Genomic DNA, 22,872 nt, shown 5'->3' on the forward strand with positions numbered 1-22,872 from the left:
AATTTTTGTTAGTATAAAGTGAACGTTCACCTTACAAGAAAGTAACGAATGGTTAAGTATGATTGTTATCCTAATTTTCGTACTGTGTATTCTCTTTGGCAGCTTGTGATATCAATATTATTCTTTTAATAAAACTATTATGTTTTTTTTTTACAATGGATTTACTAGATAAAATTGATGAAAAAAAAAAGTGTCATCGATATACCTCCAGCCAATAAAGTTCATAAAACAATAAAGCCCTAGGTAAACGCCCACAGCAGTATTGCCACGATAGTCCCAGTTTTAACTTACCAATAGCCATATGCTGTGTATCTAAATCTAAATTCATGGAGGGAACTGTACCTTTAAAATAATGAACAGTGTCTCAATGGACTTCAGAACTTAACTGTACATACAGGATAGATAGATGGCAAAGTGGTTGTTATTACTTCAGAAAATGCAACAGGTGTTCACAGTGGGTTGTCAAATTACCGAGTCCCATTGGCATGGCAGTTATTTGCAACTGGCTTATTGCCTTAACATTTAAAAAATGTATACAGTTACTCCGCAATTATTTGGAGTAGACTACTTAAGGTCATATGCATACTATTTTATCATTTACATGAAAAATTAAACAAAAGCATAAACGCTTACTTACCATCTTGGCCCTAACTGAAAGTCAAATATTCTGTGAGCAACATCTTACACTCTAGTTAAGGTGTAAAAAACAAGTATGAGACTTCAATGTTGAATCTTTTAATCAAATTCTTCAGCTGCTCTAGTAGAACAAAAGAGAACGGGACAGCACTGTGTGTGTGTGATTTCGTACATTAACAAGGCTACATTTTAAACTTTATGATTAACAGGATATGTATGGGAAACCAATCTTGATATTCCTGCTTTGAAGACACTAAGCTAATGGTCAAATTCAGTTCTTATCACAGTAAAATAGTTAAGTTATCTGACTAGCATTTCTGCTCTTTCATCTTCCACCCTTTGAAAACTGTAGCCTCAAAACTTACATAAAACTCAAAATCATAGCAAACCTAACAAAAATAAAAATATCCCATTGCTTATAAATTACTGAAGTTATCACACAAGAAATGATGAGGCGCAACACAAGACCACCATTACAGTGCATCTTACTGAGCCCCAGTGAGAGCCACAACTGCAAAGCGAGACTCCTCGGGGTCTCGGCTGATGAATTCCTGGCATATTTTGGCAGAATCCTGGAAAGTGATATTGTGAATCAATCTTTATTCAAAAGATTAACCTATATCTTAATTAATAATGACCACTGATATTTTATACTAGTTTTGTACGTCTATTGCCAACTACCTAATTAAATAATATTCACATTGTTTCCGAGTTTATACCCAAATTACACCCACCCATAATGATTCATCAATAGTTTCACATTACCTATACCTGCCCTCTTTAACCACATGAAGTTAAATTACATGGTTTTGCAATACAAAGGTATGCACTGCTTAAGACTCCAAATGTAATCCTTCCTCATATGCTGTCTGTAAGATCTATAAAATCTCTACAAGGTGTTCTTAAAAAAATGGCCTTTGTGGCAATAAAATCTTTTGAGCTCTAATTTTTAAAAAGGACACCCCTCACCTCAATCTACATTAAAATTAAAGTCTACAGTAATTCAAAAGTTATAGCTAAATCTACATTATCTAGATTAGAAAAGTATACAGAACTTCATAAGATATGGCCAAGGTAAAAAACTTACATTATTGGATTAGATAGAATGAGGGCAATTACTAGACAGCCCTAAATGTTAATCAAGGCATATGAAATTAAACGAATAATTACTTACAGCCAAAAGTGTATCTGAAGTAGTATCGCCATGATTCACTGGAAACTTCTTACGACCATCTGAAACAAAAATGGGAGAATTATGAATGGTACTCTTTCCCTTGATGTACAATAGTGCACATTGGACTTTAGATTTATATATATATATATATAAAAAAAACCACACACACACTACTATATACTATTTTTCAGCATGTGGTACTTAAAATCTCTGCACCCCTCACAGAAACCTTAAGTATAGCATGTGTGTCATTTGTCAAAAGCACCCATTATAAAATTACTTTTTTAAGTAATGTGTTTTTCCTAGGATACAAATCTACTATTTCATGAAAGCGAGATCCTTGCGCAAGGTGAACTTTGGCTGTTATTGACTACCAAAATCAAAATTCTGTCACGCTTCCTCAGCTGGCCTAACTCAGCCAACATGAGAATCTGCCTATAGGCCTGCTACTACAGTTAAAAATACCCTTATGAAAGGGTAGGTTTGCATTCATGGAAAAAAATGTTGCTTTAAAAACTAATTTTTTTTCAATTGGAATACATACCTATGCTTTCATAAATGGACCCAAACTCTTGGTTGGGATGGTGACCTACCTACTACACCTTGGTAGTAGTGCTCTAGGTTCAGGGTAATTTGCACATACCACCACCACCCTCGGGTTGCTACAGTCATAAGCCCATGTGAATCATGTGTCTTTCACTTGGGTGGCTCCATGCCTTCACACAACCACCTATTGGGAAGCTACTACAGGGCCCAAGGTGAAGGTGTCCAGGACTTCCAGGTCTCTCCAGTACAAGGTGGACTGCTGCTTCCACATGCCCACCTTCAGTACCTGCAGGGGGGCGTGGTTATCCTTATATGCCACCGAAAGACTTATCCCCCTCAAATCTTGGGCCTTCTCCCTTGATGTGGTCTTTCCTCTGTCCGGCTTGGAGTTTTGACCCTTGTGACAACCTCCCTCAGCCAGATGGTGGTATTCTTAAGTTCCGTCCACACAGTCGAACAACATCCGACGGACAAACATTGTTACCATACCATAGGCGAAGGCAGGATGAAGTCATAAGGGTTGAAACGATGGAAGTAGATCTGGCTACAAACAGTGGTACCAGATGAGGTTGTATGCCAATGTTTTTACTCTGCTCACATGTCAAAGACCAGGAGACAATTGTTCATTGGTAACAATATTTGTCCGTCGGACATTGTTCGACCATGTGGACGCACCTTTAGACACCTTTTCTCGTCTTGCCCGTGATGACAAACTGCCTCTCACAACCAGGTCTTGGGGCAGTTCCTTTGAGCTGGATGGGCCAATCAAAACAACGGGTGCAAATTCATCCTTGATTGGGGTCACTCCTAAGGTTGTTACTTTTATCTGTTGATGGATGGATGGATAAGCGCAATAAATTGCCAAGTTTCGGTTAATGGTGGATTTTGCTTATCAGCACCCTGCCAATAACTGGGACTGCCTGTGTAATGAATTTGACATAGAATGGTCAGCAAATAAAAATAAACGGCTGCAGTTTTCTTACCTGGCAGAGCAGCACTGCGGATAGGTACTGCCTTAGTCAATGCTCCATTTGGCCTGTAGAGGACGTGGCTGTATAGCCCAGATTTGCCTAAACAAACGTGGGAACTATACAGTGAGGGAGGTACACCCGTGGCTTGCAAAGTTACTAAAAGATGCCCTTGGCCTGGCCAGACACCAGAACAGGATCACAACACTTATTCTTTCCCACCGTTATCCCTACATTAAGGGGTCTGTTTCCTGATGTGCTTTCTCCACTGCCTTCTATCAAAAGGGTTCAACCTCCACCAAACTTCTTTCCGTATCTTCCTTCACTATCTTGCCATCTAATTCTCAGTTTCCCTCTCTATCTTTCTCTAACAGATCGATCTTTCTCTAACAGGTTCTTCCCAAGCCCACTTCACTCCCTCCTCGTCATTCACCCTCAACACATGGCCATACCATCTCTTAGAATCTTTACCAAGCCTGCCCTTCTTATTTCATATTTTCCTATCTCAAAAGCAGCTTCCCATAGACCACTTCAGCATTCTTATCTCTGTTTTCTCATGCTTTACTTCCTCTTTTCTTCTCGGAACCAACGTTTCCACTCCATACATTAACACTGGTGTTATCACTGTTATATATCTTTAATTTTAGCTTGATTGGCATTTTCTTAAATACTACTCCAGCTACCTCTCCACTTCCCCAATGTAGCTTTTATCCTACTGTCAATTTCAGCCTCACATCTTCCCTCCTGGCTCAAAGTAGATCCTAAGTATTTAAACTTTTCTCCCCGTTTTATAACAGAGCCTCTTCTTTCTTGCATTAGTATTGTTTCTTTCATCCCTACTGCTCAAAGATTGGTGGGTACTCTAGCCAAAAAATGTGCCTCCAGGCTTCCCAAAGAAAGATCCCTTTGCTTCCTCTCCCAACACCATGCCAGCCACAGATGAAGGTCCTAAGTATTACAAATTCAAATGTAGTCTACATCCTGAAGATAATGTGAACCAAAGACTAATTTGCACTGGAGAATGGCTTATTATGTCTGTAGGTGAGAGAAGTCACAAAGGACTTAATTTCACGAGCCTTGACTTTAAATGTCGTCAAAGCCTCTTCCTGAATCTGGAATGAGATCCAGGAGAAGACTTCTCCAAAACAAGTTTTTTTTTTTTTTTTTTTTTGTTTTTTTTTTTTTTTTTTTTTTTTTTTTTTTTTTTTTTTTTTTTTTTTTTTTTTATTGAAGACGTGACACTCGCTGGACAGTGCTTCCACTTTCTCTGACCCCCAAAATATCTGTCAGATTCTTGATGGTAAATGGACAAGGCCACTGGTTAGAAGGGTCCTCATTCTTTGCCAGGAAAGCTAGAGAGGAGCAGCAAACTGCATTCCCTTGCAAAAATCTGATCTTGTTTATGGCCTGATTTTGCTAATAGACTTAGCTGTGGCTAAGGCCACTAGGAAGTGTGTCTTCTTAGCAAGGTTCTTTCATGAAGCAAAATGAAGAGGTTCGTAGGGGGGACACGATAGAAACTTTAAAACATCAAATTTCAACAAATGGTATTGGTTCAGACATGCTTCAAAGAGATGAGATCTAATGATTTCTTTTCAATCTTGGTTTGAGGACAGATCTAGGCCTCTATGCTTAAATATGGAACTAAGCATAGATCTATACCCCTTAATTGTTGAAGTAGAAGATTTCCTAAAGGATCCGAGGTACAGCAAGAAGTCCTATCTGGCTTAAAGTCTTCTCAAAAGAGCGGATGTTGGGTCAACTACACCATCTTCTAAAGTTTGACCACATTAACTGCTAGTCTGTTAGGTTGTCTGCTGCATTTCACAACAGCCTCTGCAGCTCTTCAAAAAGGCCTTCGTTCTGATGAGACACTAGACAGTCTGTAACCTGTCGGGGAGAGAGCGGACAATCACTGATTGTATCTCTGAGTGGAGTTGTCCGAGCACAGATTTTTAGAGGCAAGAGCCTAGGAAAGTCCACTAATAGCTTAATTAGGTCTGTAAACCATTCCTTTCTTGGCCAAAGGTCAGCAATCAGTGTCATTAAGATGTTCCTAGGAGGAAAGCTTGTTTAACACCTCCCTGATCATGCTAAAGGGAGGTAAGGCATACACATCCACGCCAGTCCAGTCTTGCAACATCGTATCTGTCCTCCAAGCGAGAGGGTCCAGTATCTGAGAAAAGAAAAGTGGCAGTCTACAAAAGTCTCTTTGTAAGGGGAACTGCATATCTCTCATGAAAAGCAGAGTCCACTTTATCAAACATTGTCTGAAAGAACGTCTCCAAGGGAGGCAGAGCAGCTGACACATGTGGATGGTAATGACGTCACGGCCTGAGAGAGAGAGAACTGACACAGCAATCAACGTCAGGTTAAGTGGAAGCTGGGAGGACATCACAACATTGGTCAAGGCCGCACAAGCCAATGGCCTCACCAGCAAGGAGCAGCAGCGATCCAGCAGTCCATGTTGACGGCTCCGGCCCCATTGAAGGCATCACGTGCAAACCCAGTAGTGTAAGCCAGGAGGGGGGATGCAAAACCTAACTCTCAATGCACTAGAATCAGACATCCTAAATGCAAATTGCTCCACCAAAAAAACAGTACTTCACCAAGAACTCCACAATTATAATAATAATAATAAAAAATAAATGAAAACAGGTGCAGGGAACCACCAATGTTAGTCATGAGCCAGCAGGAAACATAAGGACGCCCTCTGCCAGGTTGTTCTCTATCGCAGTATGGAAAGTGGGCATAGCATGCTTACTACACCTGGACAACTGATTTACACTACAGCCAATTTAAATTTTAGGCTGCTGTAGCTAAGAAGCTCTTAGCTACGTAATTACTTGGTAAGTTTCTCACAAACTAACAAAAATGGGAGACCAAATAGCAACAATTGGGTGCTATGTAACTCGAGACCATACTAGGCAAGCTAGGCTGCATCAGGTTATGCAGGGCAGGCCTTTGCAATATGATTTTGTTTTTATTGTTAGTAACAGCCTAAGTATACATTGTGTAAGAAATTCCATTTATGATAAGAGTAGTTTATATTTCTGTTGAAACAAAAATAACTTTGGTTCACACCTTTAATCTTTTCATTATTATTTCTGTACTGCCTCAAACAAGAGCACGTGCTTAAAATACAATACAAAACTAAAATGCCATTGGATAAAACTCACCTAACTCATACAGATGGCCATCCACTTCAACAAAGGCAATGAAGTGCATATCCATTTTGGTCTCCCTATCTGGTGCCTAAGGGTAGAGACAAAAATTAATTACTACAGAATCATCTTAGCACACATACACACACACAGAGAGAGAGAGAGAGAGAGAGAGAGAGAGAGAGAGAGAGAGAGAGAGAGAGAGAGAGAGAGAGAGAGAGAGAGAAGAGAATCAAGACTGTAAAGAAAGACTGGCACATGTACCTCAGTTTGTCCCTCTTGTGCAGATTCTTCATGGGCTTTAGAGATTCCCTCATCTTTCTCCAGTTCACGTCCTCTTTCCTCTTCAGACATGGATTTGGTCTTCTCTAAAAACTCCTTGAGAGGGCCATCTTCCAATTCTATTCTGTTAAGCATAGGTAATCAGCAATTAAAAATTACATACTTTAAATTCACTTCTATTTTCCATAAATACAAACCTAAGGTCTTTGTGTAGGGAAAAATCTCTTAGCACTATCTGGATCTGATGGAAACAAGGTTGGTGACAGCAGGGTGACACAATGGGGAGTGTGTTTTAAATCAACTGCAATTTAAAAGCACATTAAAACTAATTTACTCAAACTATAAAAATATCTGCTGTCAAACTAATGTAGGCATGACAGTCTTAATGGCAGTCCCCAGTAATCAGCTTATGCGCTGATTTCCAGTAATCAGAGTCGCTAATAGAGTTATGGCCCCGATACATACCCAACAAAAATGCCATTAACCCGTTACCAGTACCAAAATCCAGTTATTGGCATCATGAAGTGCCGTAAAAATGATATTTTTATAATAAAGTGAGGTTTTATATTTATGTATACTTACCAAGTAATTACTTGGTTAATTAACAATTAAGCTTGCAAGATATCCTAAGTTTAAAAACTTACAAACAAGTGACTATTGCAACGCAGGGGTGACTGGCTCCACCCACTGCAACAGGAGCTAGTGAGCAATAGAAGCCATTGGCGCCATTCTAATTTTATTGATGTAAAGTCCATAAAAATCAAAGGGAAGGAGGGCAGGCTGTGATTTAGAAATTACTTGGTAAGAATATATATAAAACTTATTATAAAAATATAATTTTGAATTAAGTAACTTACCAAGTAATTACTAAGCTGAATCCCACATTGCTAGAGGGGCGAGATGAATGGACTAATCTGCCAATTCAATGCATTAAAGTAGTTTTATTACTGAACTAAAGGAGTGGCTAAAACTGACTCTGTGCTCGTCACTTGCTTACCTGCGAAGAGCTAGTAAAGATGTTGCTGCCTCACAAATTTTTGGATTTATTAGTTTTGTTTGTATGGTGTTTTTACACTGCATGGAACCAATGGTTATTCGGCAACGGGACCAACTGCTTTACGTGATTTCCGAACGATGTCTAAAGTGAACTTCTGTCACCAGAAATACACCTCACCCTTCAGTGGAATGCCCAAGAATCGAACCCGCGGCCAGCGAGGCAGCACGCCAAAACCGTTCCGATCACGCCACTGGGGCACTTATTATATTAGGATGCCATGCAAGCATAATTGTTAACAGTGTAATTATGTACTTGGGAAGTTACATATTATATAAAACCCGATTTTCAGTTATCTGCGATTTTCACTAATCAAGCAGTTATAATGAACTCCCACCGATAACTGGGGGCTGCCTGTACCCCCAAAAAATCATAAATTTCAGCAAAACATCATACAAGATTATAGATTAACAAACTTTATAGGAAATTTAAACCTACAGATATCCAAAGTTCATATAGCCCATCATGACTCCCATTACAGTTAGGTCTAAACTAATGAATGGAACTGCTTATCTTAATACTACAATCTGAAAATAAGATACAGAATTTGACCTACATTCTGTAAGATTTGTACATTAATGAACTCTTAGCTTACTTGTTAAGATTATTAGCAACAGCATGGAGAAGAGCTACAGTTCCACAGGCATTGCCCACAAATTGCTTCATGAAGTACACATTTTCAGAGACGTCCTGTCCAGAAGATTCAATGCTGGATTGTTGTTCAGCTTTGTGGCTCTCAGCCTGTAAAATACATTCATTACAAAATTAATAAATCATTCACATCATAATGTTACTAAAATACCACAAATATATCTAGACATTTTTTCCCTTTTTTTCCTAAGTACTAGCCAATAGTATTCAAGAAAACTCATATACCTTTTCCCCTGAAATGTGTAAAAAAATTTACATGCATCAGAGGCCAAAGGAATATTCTTGCCATTAAATTCATCAGAGGTGAAAAGTGGCATAAGATTGAATCAGCCGTAAGTCTTTGACCCACTGTAAAATATTGTACAGTACACCCAGAGGATTAATGGGAAGGCTTTCATCACTTTAGTTCTCATTTTCATATATTTTTTTTCTTGGGAAGTTCCAGGTTATGTTGTTTACCAGGTCATAGCACAGCAAGGAATGGAACCCCCAAACACGGGGACTGCCTGTAGTATAGTACACTGGTATTTTGGGATTTTCACTACCCAACCTACTGACATGGGAACATTGCTAACTGAATAAAGCACAACTGCAGCACATTAAAAGGGTTTTACTGGTAAATCTTTCTACAGTAAACCACCTGGATTCTCAGGCTTGCAGTTCACACTCACTGATTTGCAGTATTTTTAACAGAAATATTCACTAACACTGCATTTTCCTATTATGTATTCTCATCACTAAAAATGAGATAGCCAATCTGTCACTGGAATATTGTCTTCACTAACAATTTTTCATGGCAACTGCTCCTGATATCAGCTGCTGACCAATGTAATTTAACAAAATTTGGGGGGGAAAAAAAGAAAGAAAAAAGGCCTACATATATTATAATATACAAAGCTTCCTACATATATTATAATATACAAAGCTTCCTACATATATACAAAGCTTCCTACATTTATTATAATATACAAAGCTTCAAGTTAAAGGTCGCTGATATTTCTCAGTCTCCCTCTTAATCTGGTTTTCCTCTCTTTTAACCATTAATTTCTCTGGGAAGAGTTGAAACATGTATAGTAGCTGCAAAAATCAAACCCTATTCTCACATAACTCCACTCAAAAGAAAATAATTTTAATAAAACTGCAATTTCCACCACCCCTGTCCTTTGTATTTACCAGCAAATTTAATAAATTTACTTAAATTTTAGACTAACAAATTACTTAACTGTCAAAGTTTTCTTGAAAAATTAAAATATGAGTAAATTTCCATTTACCCTTTACAAAAACTAATAACCGCACTGATCCTATAAAGAGCAGCAATGAACCTGTATAAAACAGCCAAGAATGGACATGCAATATCGTGGAACTTGGGGGTAACACTATAGAATGTCTGGAACAATTGCCTGTGCAGAAAGAAGATAATAAAAATGAAGTAGTGTTGGAGAACAGTTGTGTTCATTAGCTCACAATGAGATTCCAAAGTCAGACGGTTCAGACACAAGAACAAAGTTGAGAATAGTAGCTGAGAAGCACCATTATGAAAACCAGTAGGAACTAATACAAAAAGTTGGACCTATGATGATGACCTACACCATAAAGAAATTTAGGTTAAATGAGCACTAGAGAAAGGAAAGATTATTACTCATTCCTAATTACAAGATTTATTGCCATTTCTCCAGCTACTGTGCCAAAAGCCTGTTGCAATAAATGAAGACAGCCTGCACTTGGACAAGTTCCAATATTTTTCCCTCAAGCCTGAGCTAGGTGAGAATAGAACAGCTAGTACATGTTCAATGGTAAAAACAAGTCTGATTACAGCATTTAAATATACCTTTCAAACATTAACACTAAAAGTAAATATTCAATAGTACTGGATATACTTCCCTGCTCTCTTCTTAACATTGAAGAGGGTATAATGACAAGCGATGCAGTTTTGGAATGTATTATTTCAAGCTTCAAAATGTCTATTTTCTAAGCAATTTCACTTTCCTTGCCTCTATGAAAAGCTGTAACCCCTAGAAATAAAAAAAAAAAAAAAAAAAAAAAAAAAAAAAAAAACCATAAAACTTATATATACTTATATATACTTGCACACCTATTTTAACATACTCTCTTTATATAAAAGTAGTCAAAACAACACTTACTTTATCATTTATGGGGTGTAAGAAGATCACTGAAGCCACAGGCTGAGGTACCATAGCAAGGAGGTCTTCTTCCAGGCCAAGAACATCATGAATTGACCAAGAATCAGGAACCCCCAAACCAACCAGAAACTGAAAAGATAAATTGGGATAATGGAAAGGATGAGTACTGTCAAAGAGAATTACTGGTTCAAGTTATAATTTATGACACTTTGGCCTGATAACCAGTATTGGAACACTAAGATTATTAAGTGCTGTAATGAGAATTGGTTACAAAAAGCGGATTAATTTAGTACTAGATAACAGTGGTTAAATATAATAATTCAATAGTTATATAAAAAAAGACATGGCATGAACATCAATATCATCATTTTAGAATTACAATAACTTGGTTATCACAGCTTAAGGGAATTCAAGTGGATAAAATTTTTTTTTTTCTACCTTAGCGCTTCATAACTACATTAACGAAATTTGGGAACCACGAGACTTATTTTTTTACAAAAATATATTGGGTTACATTTTACTTTCTTGATAGGAAGTTTGCCCTACACAGAATGGCTGGTCTGGGCTTGTTAGAGAATTGTCAAAATATGTATATACACGCCAGTATCAAATGCGGTTATCAGAGTTGGTTTGAAGGAACTTCTTGATGACATCAAGACAACCCTTTCACGTTACAACCAGCAAGTTCTACGTCAAACGACAAGGCTCTGCTCCGCTGGAAAAGAGAGAGAGAGAGAGAGAGAGAGAGAGAGAGAATTCCGTTCTTAGAGGTTGTGTCAAAATCTGTATTTTGATGTATCTGCCACCAGAACAAAAACAAAACAATATCAGATAAAAGAAACTATCTACCAGTTTTACTCAATTAGAAAAACTATATAAAAAAACTACCAGTTTCACTAAATTAGAAAAAAATAGCACTTAATCAAACCGAAAATTTCTTTGGGCCAACTCCGAACAACCCACATCTGCCACAAGACCTTAACACTAAAATGGTATTGTAATATTAGCTTAAAAAAACCCCTTTACGTAAATAAATGAAAAAGAAAAAAGCTGACTGGAAATAAAATTGGGTGACAGTACGATGAACTGCCACTAATCGTAGCATTCTGCCGTAGAAATCGGAAATTTCGACATGAGGAACCGGAAGTAGTAATATCCAGAAACCCCCCACCCCCAACCAACTAAATCCGGATGCATTCACCAAAATGAATACAAGTGGTGGTGATGAAGGACATGAAAAGAGAAAGAACTAACTAGTAACTACAGCTTGTCCTTAACATACCAACGTCTCGTTATGTTAATACAAACTTTAACCCAGAATGTCGTTACATTTACAATAAATTACTGAAGTAGGATGAAGGATCCCAGGACAGTTCAACGACAAGCGGAAGAAGTCGAATGGGCGGTGAGGTGTGGGGTGGGTGGGAGGTCAGAACGTGTGGCAACGCCGCTTCCTGGCGATGACTCACCCACTCCGCCTCGCCCTATTCGGAAGCACGTCGAAGCACACTTTTGATGGGTGTTAACTAATCAGCAATGAACAAATAAATGCATGCACCACCCATACACCACAGTAAACATCAAAATATCGACACATTGCCATTGTGATTCATGAATATTAACCGCACTACAACCGTATTTGCAATGCGATAATTATATTCCCTCTCATACAAACATCCACAAAAAATATATAATTTATATATTTGAGTTATGCCGATATAATACGTTATTGATGTCAATTTCAGAAACACCTTGAGCAGAGGGGAAAAAATCTGGCGAATTTCTCTTTACAGGGACAATTCTTAAGATTGACTATTACACTAAAAATAACCATTATAATTGACAATCCACCCACCCGTCCATACTATAACTTGAAGCTATAGCAGATAAATCTTTCAATCAAGAAATTATATTAAGATAGTCTATTAATCCTGATCCAAACATGTTGGTACTAAACCAATGGACGAAGCCTAAGCAACATTCTTACATTTCGTATGCCTACATTAGATACAAATAAATATTCCAGTGGTCAACAGATTTATTAAAGCAACAGGCAGATCTTACCAAAATTATCTAGGAGAGAGAGAGAGAGAGAGAGAGAGAGAGAGAGAGAGAGAGAGAGAGAGAGAGAGAGAGAGAGAGAGAGAGAGAATTTGGTTGGTCACAAACTACTCTAACTCGGCGGCTGTCCATTTGGAACGCGGCATCATCGTGCTTAATATTCCGGCACGGCGACTGGCCTGCCAAATTACGATCTCACGGCCTCCATGCCCTAGCCACGGTCTACGTACAGTGCGACACCGCAGCATAGGCCAACTATGTCCTGAGCCATTAAACTAGTCAAGCACAGCATAACTAGGATTTTTTTTTTCTTTTAATTAAAAGTCAATTGAAAATACTGGTATAATAAAAAAAAATCCATCCATAGCTAGTTTTCCAACCCTCAAAAGAACGCACAGGAACACTGGTACCTTTCAGAAAACTGAGGGTTTCTTAAAATTCCAATATACACAACACTTGATACTTTCATACGAGTAAACTAACTACAGTAGTCCACAGAACGGTTTTAGAAGGATTTGACAATCTGGTATAAACTAACCGAGGACTGAACTACCTAACTAATGAATTAGTCCCCCGAATTATTTTTCATAAATCAGTCACCTCAAGTTTATATGAAGAATCTACACCTCTGATTTCAGAAAACATTATTCACCAGTAAGTTTATAACCGAATATTTTTAGAAGTCTTTTCCATGACAACCACGGAAAAATTCCGTTTCAAAATAAACGAAAGATTCTTTCCTATAGATGGTTGGGGGTACTACGACAAACATATCACACAGAACATACCTCACCACTTAAAAAAAAAATATGTCAGATCTATAAATGTATGATATAAGGAGACAAGGTACACCAATATTGCCATATCACACAAATCAGTTAGATCTACTAAAAATGTGGAACAGGAAGCAAGGTTAGGGTGAATGGGAAAACTCATAATGCGAAAGGTACTACATAATCACTGCTCACCGTAGAATAAGTATATTTTTTTTTTTACTTTAAGTTACTAATTCAATATCAGCCTCTTCACATTAAGTTATTTCTTACCTATGTGAATACTGCAAGTGCATAGCCACTAAAGCAAACCATGTCTACACATTGGCGACATAGAACAAACATCAGTTTGAATACACGTTAACGACTTATAGGTATAACCACTGCGTCTACAATTACCGTGCGCCACTTCCTGTCGTTAGCTTATTTTCAACAACCGTTTGTTACATGTATGTAAGAATTTGCCGAAGTGTATGAAGTATATGTTCAATGTAAAAGCAAGAGGGAAAATCGTTTGTCATAAGCAGCTGTCTTACTCTATGGCACAGCCATTCAAAAAACAAAAATAGCCCATAATCACAATGACCAACAAGGGTTGATTCAACATTTACAAAGCTTATTTCCTCATTACATTTCCGATTTCTAGAGAGAGAGAGAGAGAGAGAGAGAGAGAGAGAGAGAGAGAGAGAGAGAGAGAGAGAGAGAGAGAGAGAGAGCTTAAAGCGACGATGGAGTGGGGGGAAAAAGAGGAGACATCAGGTGGTTATAGGATCGATGTCTGGGAGGCGAAAGGGGGTTTATTCAGGATTCCAACCCGCATGACTCACTCTCGTCGTCTAGACGTCCATCTATTTTCATTTGAAAATCATTCACTAACTAAATTATTGAAGGGAAACGCACATGCACCAGCTACACGTTGCAACGCGTCCAGGAGACAACGTACCTCCCAAGTTTGGCTGCATTCAACAACTAGCGCGCGAATTCTCCAGGAATTATGAATGTATTCGGAACATTTAGGTACAGATCAATAAGAAAGCATTTCTCTGTCGAGTTTCTATTGCAAATACGACACTACACTTCTCAGTTTGGCAGCTGAACCATCACAGCCCCGTGCTGAGGAAAAGTGCTTCTATACAACAAATATATCATAATTACAAGACTGGATTACCAGGAATACGACGTTTTTAAACGCTCCGCCGAGTGATTGAATGTAGCGATATGTAACTTGACCAGTGACCATACTGGCTTAGAAATAGATGAAATATATTGCAACAGGGCTATCTGAAAAACCTAACACATACAGATAATGAATTTACCTTCTCTGGACTGCAAACGCATTTACACTAAATAAATTAACGCAATAGGTTTTTGAATGCACGTTAAGTCTCCCCCATGTAGTCCATAAAATCCCGAAGACGTTATGTATGCAATACAGTGTACCCTGAAAACGACAAATACCGAACAAGATTACCCTCAGATTTTGAACCCAAACCACCGATACTTAAACTTCAGTTCATTACAACGGAACAGATCTTGAAAAAAAAGAAGTGTTGGCTCAGGAAAGAGATAAGAACCATAACTAAACAAAAGCAGAGGCCACACCTATGTTCTAGAAACCTCGCAGCACAAACCCCAACCCTCCTACCCCGCCAAACCCACACCTCACCACCCACCCTCCAGTATCTCAGCAGACCGTGAGTCCCTCCTGCTTGGAGGCTGCCTTATTGAGAGAGAGCGAGAGCGCGCGTCGGTTACGTAAGACCAAAGCCATAATGCCTTAAGACGCATTGAAAGGAAGTGGTGTTCGACGACAAATTTGCATTAGATGGCTTCTCTAACGGGTTGCGGAAAGAGTATGAGGGGGTCATGTTGGTGTAAATATTAGATTTTATTTGTTGGTGACGACTGTCCATGAGCCACGTGGCATTATTGATCTATGGCGGCGGAACTTCCAGAGCATTCTCGCGAGTTCTTATATTTTTATTTTTTTTATTAATGTTATCGGGCGGAAAGTCCGCTTGCTTTATGAAATAGCAAGGTGCATACAAATATATTCACTTTTGTATATACCCAAAGAACACCTGCAACGACACTGGAACAAAGAATGCTAACAGAACAAAGGAAAATTAACTAAATTATGCAGGAAGTACATACCACTATAACGAAAACGCCATTTATAAGTGTCGTGCAATTTATTCCTCATATTAAACAACCTCGCAATATATTAACTAATCCACTGCTCTTCCGCAACGACTAGTCTTAATACAGCAACTATCTCCACAAAAATGTAGTTTGCAATGAAAAAAATTCACTTTTCTACTATTTCTAGCTCCTACAACAACTCAATTTCGTTCGCAGTTTTATCTTTAAACAATGAATATGCACAATATCTTCGGGACTTTCAAGTCATATGATATACAATTGCGCAATCTGTATATGTATGTATGTATGTATGTATGTATGTATGTATGTATGTATGTGTATGTATGTATGATGATGTATATGTATGTATAGTAGTATATATATATATGTATGTATATATATATATATATATATATATATACATATATTATATAATACTATGGAAGAACATTTATTTCTTAAGATAACGTCCCGGAGTACCAAATCTACAATAGGTTACATGAGAGAGAGAGAGAGAGACTTGACACACTGACCTCTTTCGACCTCCTTTTATAGCAACATCGAGAACTTATAAAAATTACTTCCGGCATTATTTCACCAAATCCAGACGAGATTACCTCGACTTGTAGCGAGCCCTTAAAAACTTACAATCTAAACTCAGAATGACTTATAGGCTGCAAAAGATCCTCGACGTTGCTGGCATTGGTTAATTACTCCCGTTACGAGTAGTATGGCCAATTTAAGAGTGATAAAAGGGCACATTTCTGCAATCATTATAAAATTATTTTATTCATGTCCACTTCCGCCAACGTAATAAAAATATTCATTACCAAATGCCATCACGTGATCCAATCGGCAGCAGCAAAACATCAGTATGCGCTTAATGTACAGAGCCACAATATGTAGGATCCTGTTCACTAATAAATATTCGAAACTGCTGTATTCCATTTCCAAGCCTACGCAGTAACGGACGAGGACCGCAAAGAGCCAAGTCTTTGTTATATAAATTGATCAGCCAGTACTGCTATACCAAAGTAATTCACATAAAATATTCTCTTCCCTCCAGTCCAAAGTGGTTTTGACTTTGTCAACGCCACCAATATCGGAATTAGGAAACTGCAACTTTAAAAACAAGCAATTTATAATATAATACGCCTATTTAGTACCGGAATTGGAAAACATTGGCAGTTACTTTGTTCATCGTTCAAATTGCCAGCCAAGTGGAGTGGCAATACAGTATACTTAGCGACCCCGTATCACAATCTACAAACACCGCAATCCTGAGAAACATTGCGTACATTAACTAAAATTGAGGATAATGAAACCAGCAAATTACAAGAAAATGTTTTTCAGATAAATATAGTGTTGCGATAAACCAAAACCTAATTAAGTGTTTATGTCCTTCGATCTTCAGTAAAATGAGCAAAAATCAAGTTCTGTCCTATTACTCCTCAAGAACCTACTAGCCAAAATCGAAACGTTCAGACTACTAATGATTATCATGTTAAAATTATATAAATCGTGGGATGTGAAAGCTAGGAAATGGGTTACATTATCCAGAGAAAAGGTTGACTGACGAGATAGCTCGACATACAAAGTGGAGCCTGAAAGGCCACAACTACTAGAGAAAGCCATCGACCAATAAATATTTAAAATGTAATCCTTCGCGGCAACGCACGAAGCCAATCTCTACGGGCCACGTCATTCCTAAATGGGAATGTGTCACACCGGCACTATAATCCATGACGAGGGCAACTAATTCATAAGCAATGTATACAAATCTCTCACAGCGGAATGGATGAATTTTATGATTACTGGCTGTAGACGCCCTAATATTGGATATCTCTAAATATTTACTGGAAAATATTAAGAATTCCACCCCAGTCTGCGATTTCACGGAAATCAGGAACGACATTCCACGATCTGTTTATCACTCAAATACCAAATACACAAAATGAGGGTCAATAATACTAATGGAGCACCTGTTACCCGTTACTACGGCATTCCACAAACACTGCAATGCTGATAAACTTACAGGGTGGAATGCAGTGTCAAGGTAAAGGGAAATCATTCCCACAACAATTACAATTAAATTCTGAACATGAAAGTGATGTGATTTGAAAAACCTATCAATGAAGTCGCTACAGAAAGTATAAAACCATTTTCCTTTGTTCCTTGGGGTTCATGTGTAAAGGCCCCAAATCAATGGCATCTGAGATTTAAAGACTTGCAGCTCCTACACTGAATGAAACTCCAATTTAGCAATGCTGAAATTTCTTTAAATGTCCACGTCAACGCGACAGGGCAAGAAGCCGTCTCGACGAGCAACTGCATTTTTTTAGTGGGGAAACGTCGGCAATATTAATCTATAACAGCTTCATTTATAAGGCATACAACAACCTGCGAGATACTGCTTCCAACCAGACCAGTTAAGTTTAAACTGGAATGGACGAGTTTAGACTGCTAGCTCACACCATGAGACAGTATAGAAATGACAGGAATAACCCTTTTATACGAACTTTGGTTTGCAAATACACGATATTTAAGATTCTCTTATCAGTCATTGGTTTACCGAAATACGGTAAACCACTTTGTACATACTACAAACATTCGACGACCCAAAAGAATTCTGATTAGTAACTGTGGTAGTATCTGTAGGTTGAGCGTTCCTTGGATGGATTCAATGAAAAATACACAATAACTTTCTTTCGAGTTTGCACGGTTTGGATGGAACGCCTTATACTACCCGGGCGCTACCACCCACCCACCCCACGAAACGCACGCGCGAGTATTTTCTGTTATCCGGAAATTTGTCATACATTCTCATCCTTAGTATTCAAAAGGCAAAATACTTCTATCACCAGTCAAGTCTTTATGCCCTTTGCACTTTATCCTTTCAAGAAATACAAAGTGGAACTAGATTGCTTTTAATTATAACCATGACTAAATTTCGGTTAACAAGATAGCAGATAATTCTTTACACCAGTATTTTAAGAATAGGTCGTTTATTCTGCTGTTATGATGCCATAAGGAAAGTTTACACACTACAAACACAATGACAGCAGCAACAAATAAGAATAACCACAAGAACCACAACAAAACGGCTGAATATATGATGGGCCTTTAATACAAACGTCATAGGCTGAGTAAACAGACAAAAAGACATAGGGCCTTATGAGTCTACGTCATTTTTATGACCCAATAGTATTATAGCCTATCATAAAGTAACCAAGTTATACTTGGGTTTTGTAGAGAGAAGTCATTGCTTATCCCTCCGAATGAGTAAACTATTCCAATGAAATCGATTTCAAGACTATCAAAATTGAGTAATATTTCCTGAAATCAATATGAAATGCCAGTCTGCATAGCTCTTGAGAAAGTGTTTAAATTTAAAATGGCGAACGCGCTTGACAATATCAGATGGTAATTACCACTGTCCAGCGATTCAAGTGCACCGATTCGAAGGCAGACATTCCCCGTGTCACTCAAAACAACACTGCAACATCGAGGACACTCCAGACTTCATTCATATTTTCCTTTTCTTCTTTTTTTAGGGAGATGTGTAATATGACTATTTCAAGGGATATGAAATTCCTTTTTGATAATCCGCAAAACGTTCGGTAAACCACCATTGCAAAATAAATGAAGATGAAAAGAACCACAGATTAACAAACTTTTCGAAATTATTGCCAACTAATAAGCTTCAAGGAATAGTAGTGACGTAATCAGTGGACGGAGCTTAGCTGCAAAACTATCGTGTCCTTTGACTAACTCCTAACAGTCAAGTTCCTGTGATTCAACAAGCGAAGATTCTACTGTCTAGATGCCCATTACCCAGTGGATTCCTTTCTTGCCCCGTCAAAAGTTTTAGAACCTCTCGGCAGTTATTGATTAAGTCTTTTTGCAATTTTAAAGTGATATACTTCCCGGAGCCAGTCACCAATCCTACAATATGCATGACAATGCTGTTAGTTTAATCAACGAGTGCATTCGGTCTCCAGATTTCAGCAAAAACTAAGTCAAAAAACCTTTTCCGACTTTTCAGTTATACATTAAAATCTTGAAACGTTAGTTAAATACCAAAATCTTTGAAACGTTAAGAATAAATTTAATTAGGTGAAATCTCAAACATTAGTGGGATTTTAAACATTTCTAGATGTAAGCTAGCGAGTACGAGAACTGGAGACTTCAGATAAAAAATCAAAACCCTCATGGTTCAAAGCCAAATGTAAAAACTTTTATGGAAGTCCGGTGGTGGCCCACTATCCTCCTGTTGGTCTTAACATTTACTATCTGAGGGTAATATGAAAGAAAATCACGGGTGAAATTAAAGGATACGCTACCACGTCCCATCGGAGAAAGGGCCATGCCATTCCCATCTCTGCTTCAATTCTAGCTTTCATTAGTAATTAGAAATTAAAAGCCTATTTGCTTAAATACAGTGGTTACTTACGATCATCTCAATTTCAGGCTCCTTTGACAAAATACACACATTTAAATAGCAATTGCTAACAACCACAGCCACCTTTAGGTACCTCAAGCGTTACAATTAAATATTTGTCCGATTTTAAACATACCAGCGATAATGACATAATTCACAAAGAACAAAAGCACCCTATTCTTAATGAACAAATATCAATCATACGCCAACAAACTCATGTAAAACTGCTACAAGCAGTGGAATCTATCTCAAAATTACTTAACCCACTAAAAGTTAATCTTTTAAAATATTGGAAGCACAAATATCCTCCCACCGAATACGTAGGTTTCTTTACATTGGTGCATTATTTACTTAGCCAAGTTCCCAAACTTGTTATCTAACTGTATATCGCCAATAGTCCAGCACCTCAATATCTACCGGAAATAAGCTAACAAACAGAAGCACCAAGCTTGCTAGCATTCACCTTTACCAGTAAGTTGTTTTTCAAAGCTCTAAACCCTACAATGGACAACCGAGAAACCAAAACCAGCCCCAAGAATAAAGAGAAATATTACCGTAACTTTATGACATATCACTCAGATTCCGCGTTTGAACAATACATATTCCGTGTTTTTTATCCTACGGAAATAAGGACAGCAACACACTGAAACTAACTTCACCTGAAACCTTTCGACGGCATCGGCTCTATTATTAGTAATGAAGCCAGTCAAATTCTATGGTTACAAATATAAAATTTCATGTGTTGTGTGTATTCATGTATGTACCATATCTGTCTATGTGTATGTATAAGGCATAAGTATTTATGCATATTCTGTCATCCTCTTTCCTGTTGTCGAAGTATGAATAATAACAATGGTAATTATATCAATAATATCAATAAGAACTAATTAATATTAATGTGATTATCATTAAGATTAAAAATATCAATACTTTAGATGAAAAACTAAATTTTGTAACGCATTTTTATTCATTGGCTAAATACTAGTCAACGACAGTGCGGCAAATTTTGTCGGTATCTGAACGATACTTTACGTATCCTTGCAACTCCAGGATAATGGTTTTCCGTGTGTGTAAGGTTTGGTGCATATCTAGTTAAAAGAAAATTGAATTGTCATGGAATTTATTACACAATATTCTAATTTGATACCCATTCCCTTATTGTACTCTACTAAGGAGTTTGAGGGTGTAAAGCAACAGAATATTTCCATACACTACTGTTACTAGACTACCAACATCTGAATCTTCATTAAGTATATGGGTGGGGTGTCTTAAAATACGTCCTACTTCAGTATCGGTGAGTGGGGGGGAGGGCTTCAGTAGTAATGACGTTTTACAAGCCTCTACCGAAGAGCCTGCTAGATTTATTAAAGTTTCCCTTTAAAATTCTATGATTTACCCTGACAAGTGCCTTAATTGTCAAAATTAAAACAATCACTGCATATTGTTGAAAATTAGGCTGTGGCTTCAAATAGCCAAATCCCAAAATACGATCCATATCCGATGCTTTAGTAAGATTTTTACCGACGAAAATCAATTATACACGGCCCTGAAATGGACAGCAGTATAGACGAAACAAAGTGAGGAAGTCTGTCGACCACTCCCATTCAATATTTTTACTCGTAGTTTCCAGGTCTACTATGCGTGAAGAACTGGGCCAGTATCAGAGTGACTAGTGACACCAAAGGGTGAACAATTCATATGGAATGTGTTGGTTCCATCCAGATCAGCACGGATTATACTGGAACGGGTTAAGTCAAGATTACAGCATTGGAGCAGCTGCTACAATATTGAACATATGGTTAATGTGAAGGAGACGAACGCACAAATATCGTTCAATAGATTTTTTTTCCCCATTCTTACCGTAACTACAAAAAATTCCTATACAATGAAGCAAAGGAGAGATCAGAGAAATTTTCTACGATAGGAAATTACCAGCCTTTGTTCATGCTTTTACTTTCATCACAGAGGGGCAGGACGTAGTGGTCAGTGGAGCTTTCTTCAACAAATTCATATTAAAAAGCTATACCTTCGTCCAATCATCGAGTGCAAAAATGAAAGTATCACCGAATTTATAGGATTCTGGGAAAAATGTGGCTAGGTATTCAATATTAAAATCAAATAAAACATTCAAATACTGAATCACAAATGCCATACGAGATAGTCGATAACAGGGCTAAAACTGAATTCCACCGACTACAACACTCGCACAAATAATTATTACGAAGCGAAAGACCCACATTAAATAACAGGTCAAAGATCGTCAAGCATTTTCTTCTGACCACAGACCAGATCACGCCATCAACAGACTATGTACTAACAAGTTCACCGGCAAACTTATCAGAGCTACAAACTCAAATCAAACAGATTTATTAATTTACTGGTAAAGTCGTTGCATTATAGAAAATCATAAAAATATACAAATTAACCATTTGGAACGGTTTATTCATTATATTCCTGCTAATACATTTCAGTTATACCAGTTTTTTTAAATCTAATCTTATTACTTATTAGATTATCAAAATTAAAAATATCATAGCAAGATTAACAAAACTTTTAACACAGTAAAAGCCAAGTGAGGGATTTAGCCACAGGATATAATTTGAGTAGAGCTACATGTCCAGTCAGTCATGAAGCATCGTGCTTCTAACCCTTTATCCTTTATGATGATGCAATAATTTTGTGCTTTGTCCGAGAACTACTAGTAACCCGTTTGTGATAACTAATTACAAGCTGTTTAAAACTAGTGTACTATAAGGTGAACACTGATACCGATGGCAACAATTGAAATAGAAACAGGTTCAACTTTATATTACATCAAACGTTCAATGTAAATCCCAAA

General features: G+C 37.6%; 1 protein-coding gene across 3 annotated transcripts in view; it reads right to left on the minus strand.

Moving 5' to 3' along the window:
* Nucleotides 1-713: 713 nt before the first annotated feature.
* The window catches only part of LOC135201439 (ubiquitin carboxyl-terminal hydrolase isozyme L3-like), a 33,693-nt gene continuing 11,534 nt past the window's right edge, over nt 714-22,872 (minus strand). For all 3 annotated transcript variants that reach the window (XM_064230370.1, XM_064230372.1, XM_064230371.1), the window contains 6 exons: nt 10,617-10,745; nt 8,420-8,565; nt 6,753-6,894; nt 6,504-6,579; nt 1,811-1,869; nt 714-1,208 (listed from right to left, as the gene is read on the minus strand). In XM_064230370.1, coding sequence (XP_064086440.1) covers nt 1,122-1,208; nt 1,811-1,869; nt 6,504-6,579; nt 6,753-6,894; nt 8,420-8,565; nt 10,617-10,745 — 639 coding nt within the window. In that variant the 3' untranslated portion in view covers nt 714-1,121. The remainder of the gene's footprint in view (nt 1,209-1,810; nt 1,870-6,503; nt 6,580-6,752; nt 6,895-8,419; nt 8,566-10,616; nt 10,746-22,872) is intronic.

Source organism: Macrobrachium nipponense, chromosome 28, assembly GCF_015104395.2.
Source record: "Macrobrachium nipponense isolate FS-2020 chromosome 28, ASM1510439v2, whole genome shotgun sequence".
NCBI lineage: Eukaryota > Metazoa > Arthropoda > Malacostraca > Decapoda > Palaemonidae > Macrobrachium > Macrobrachium nipponense.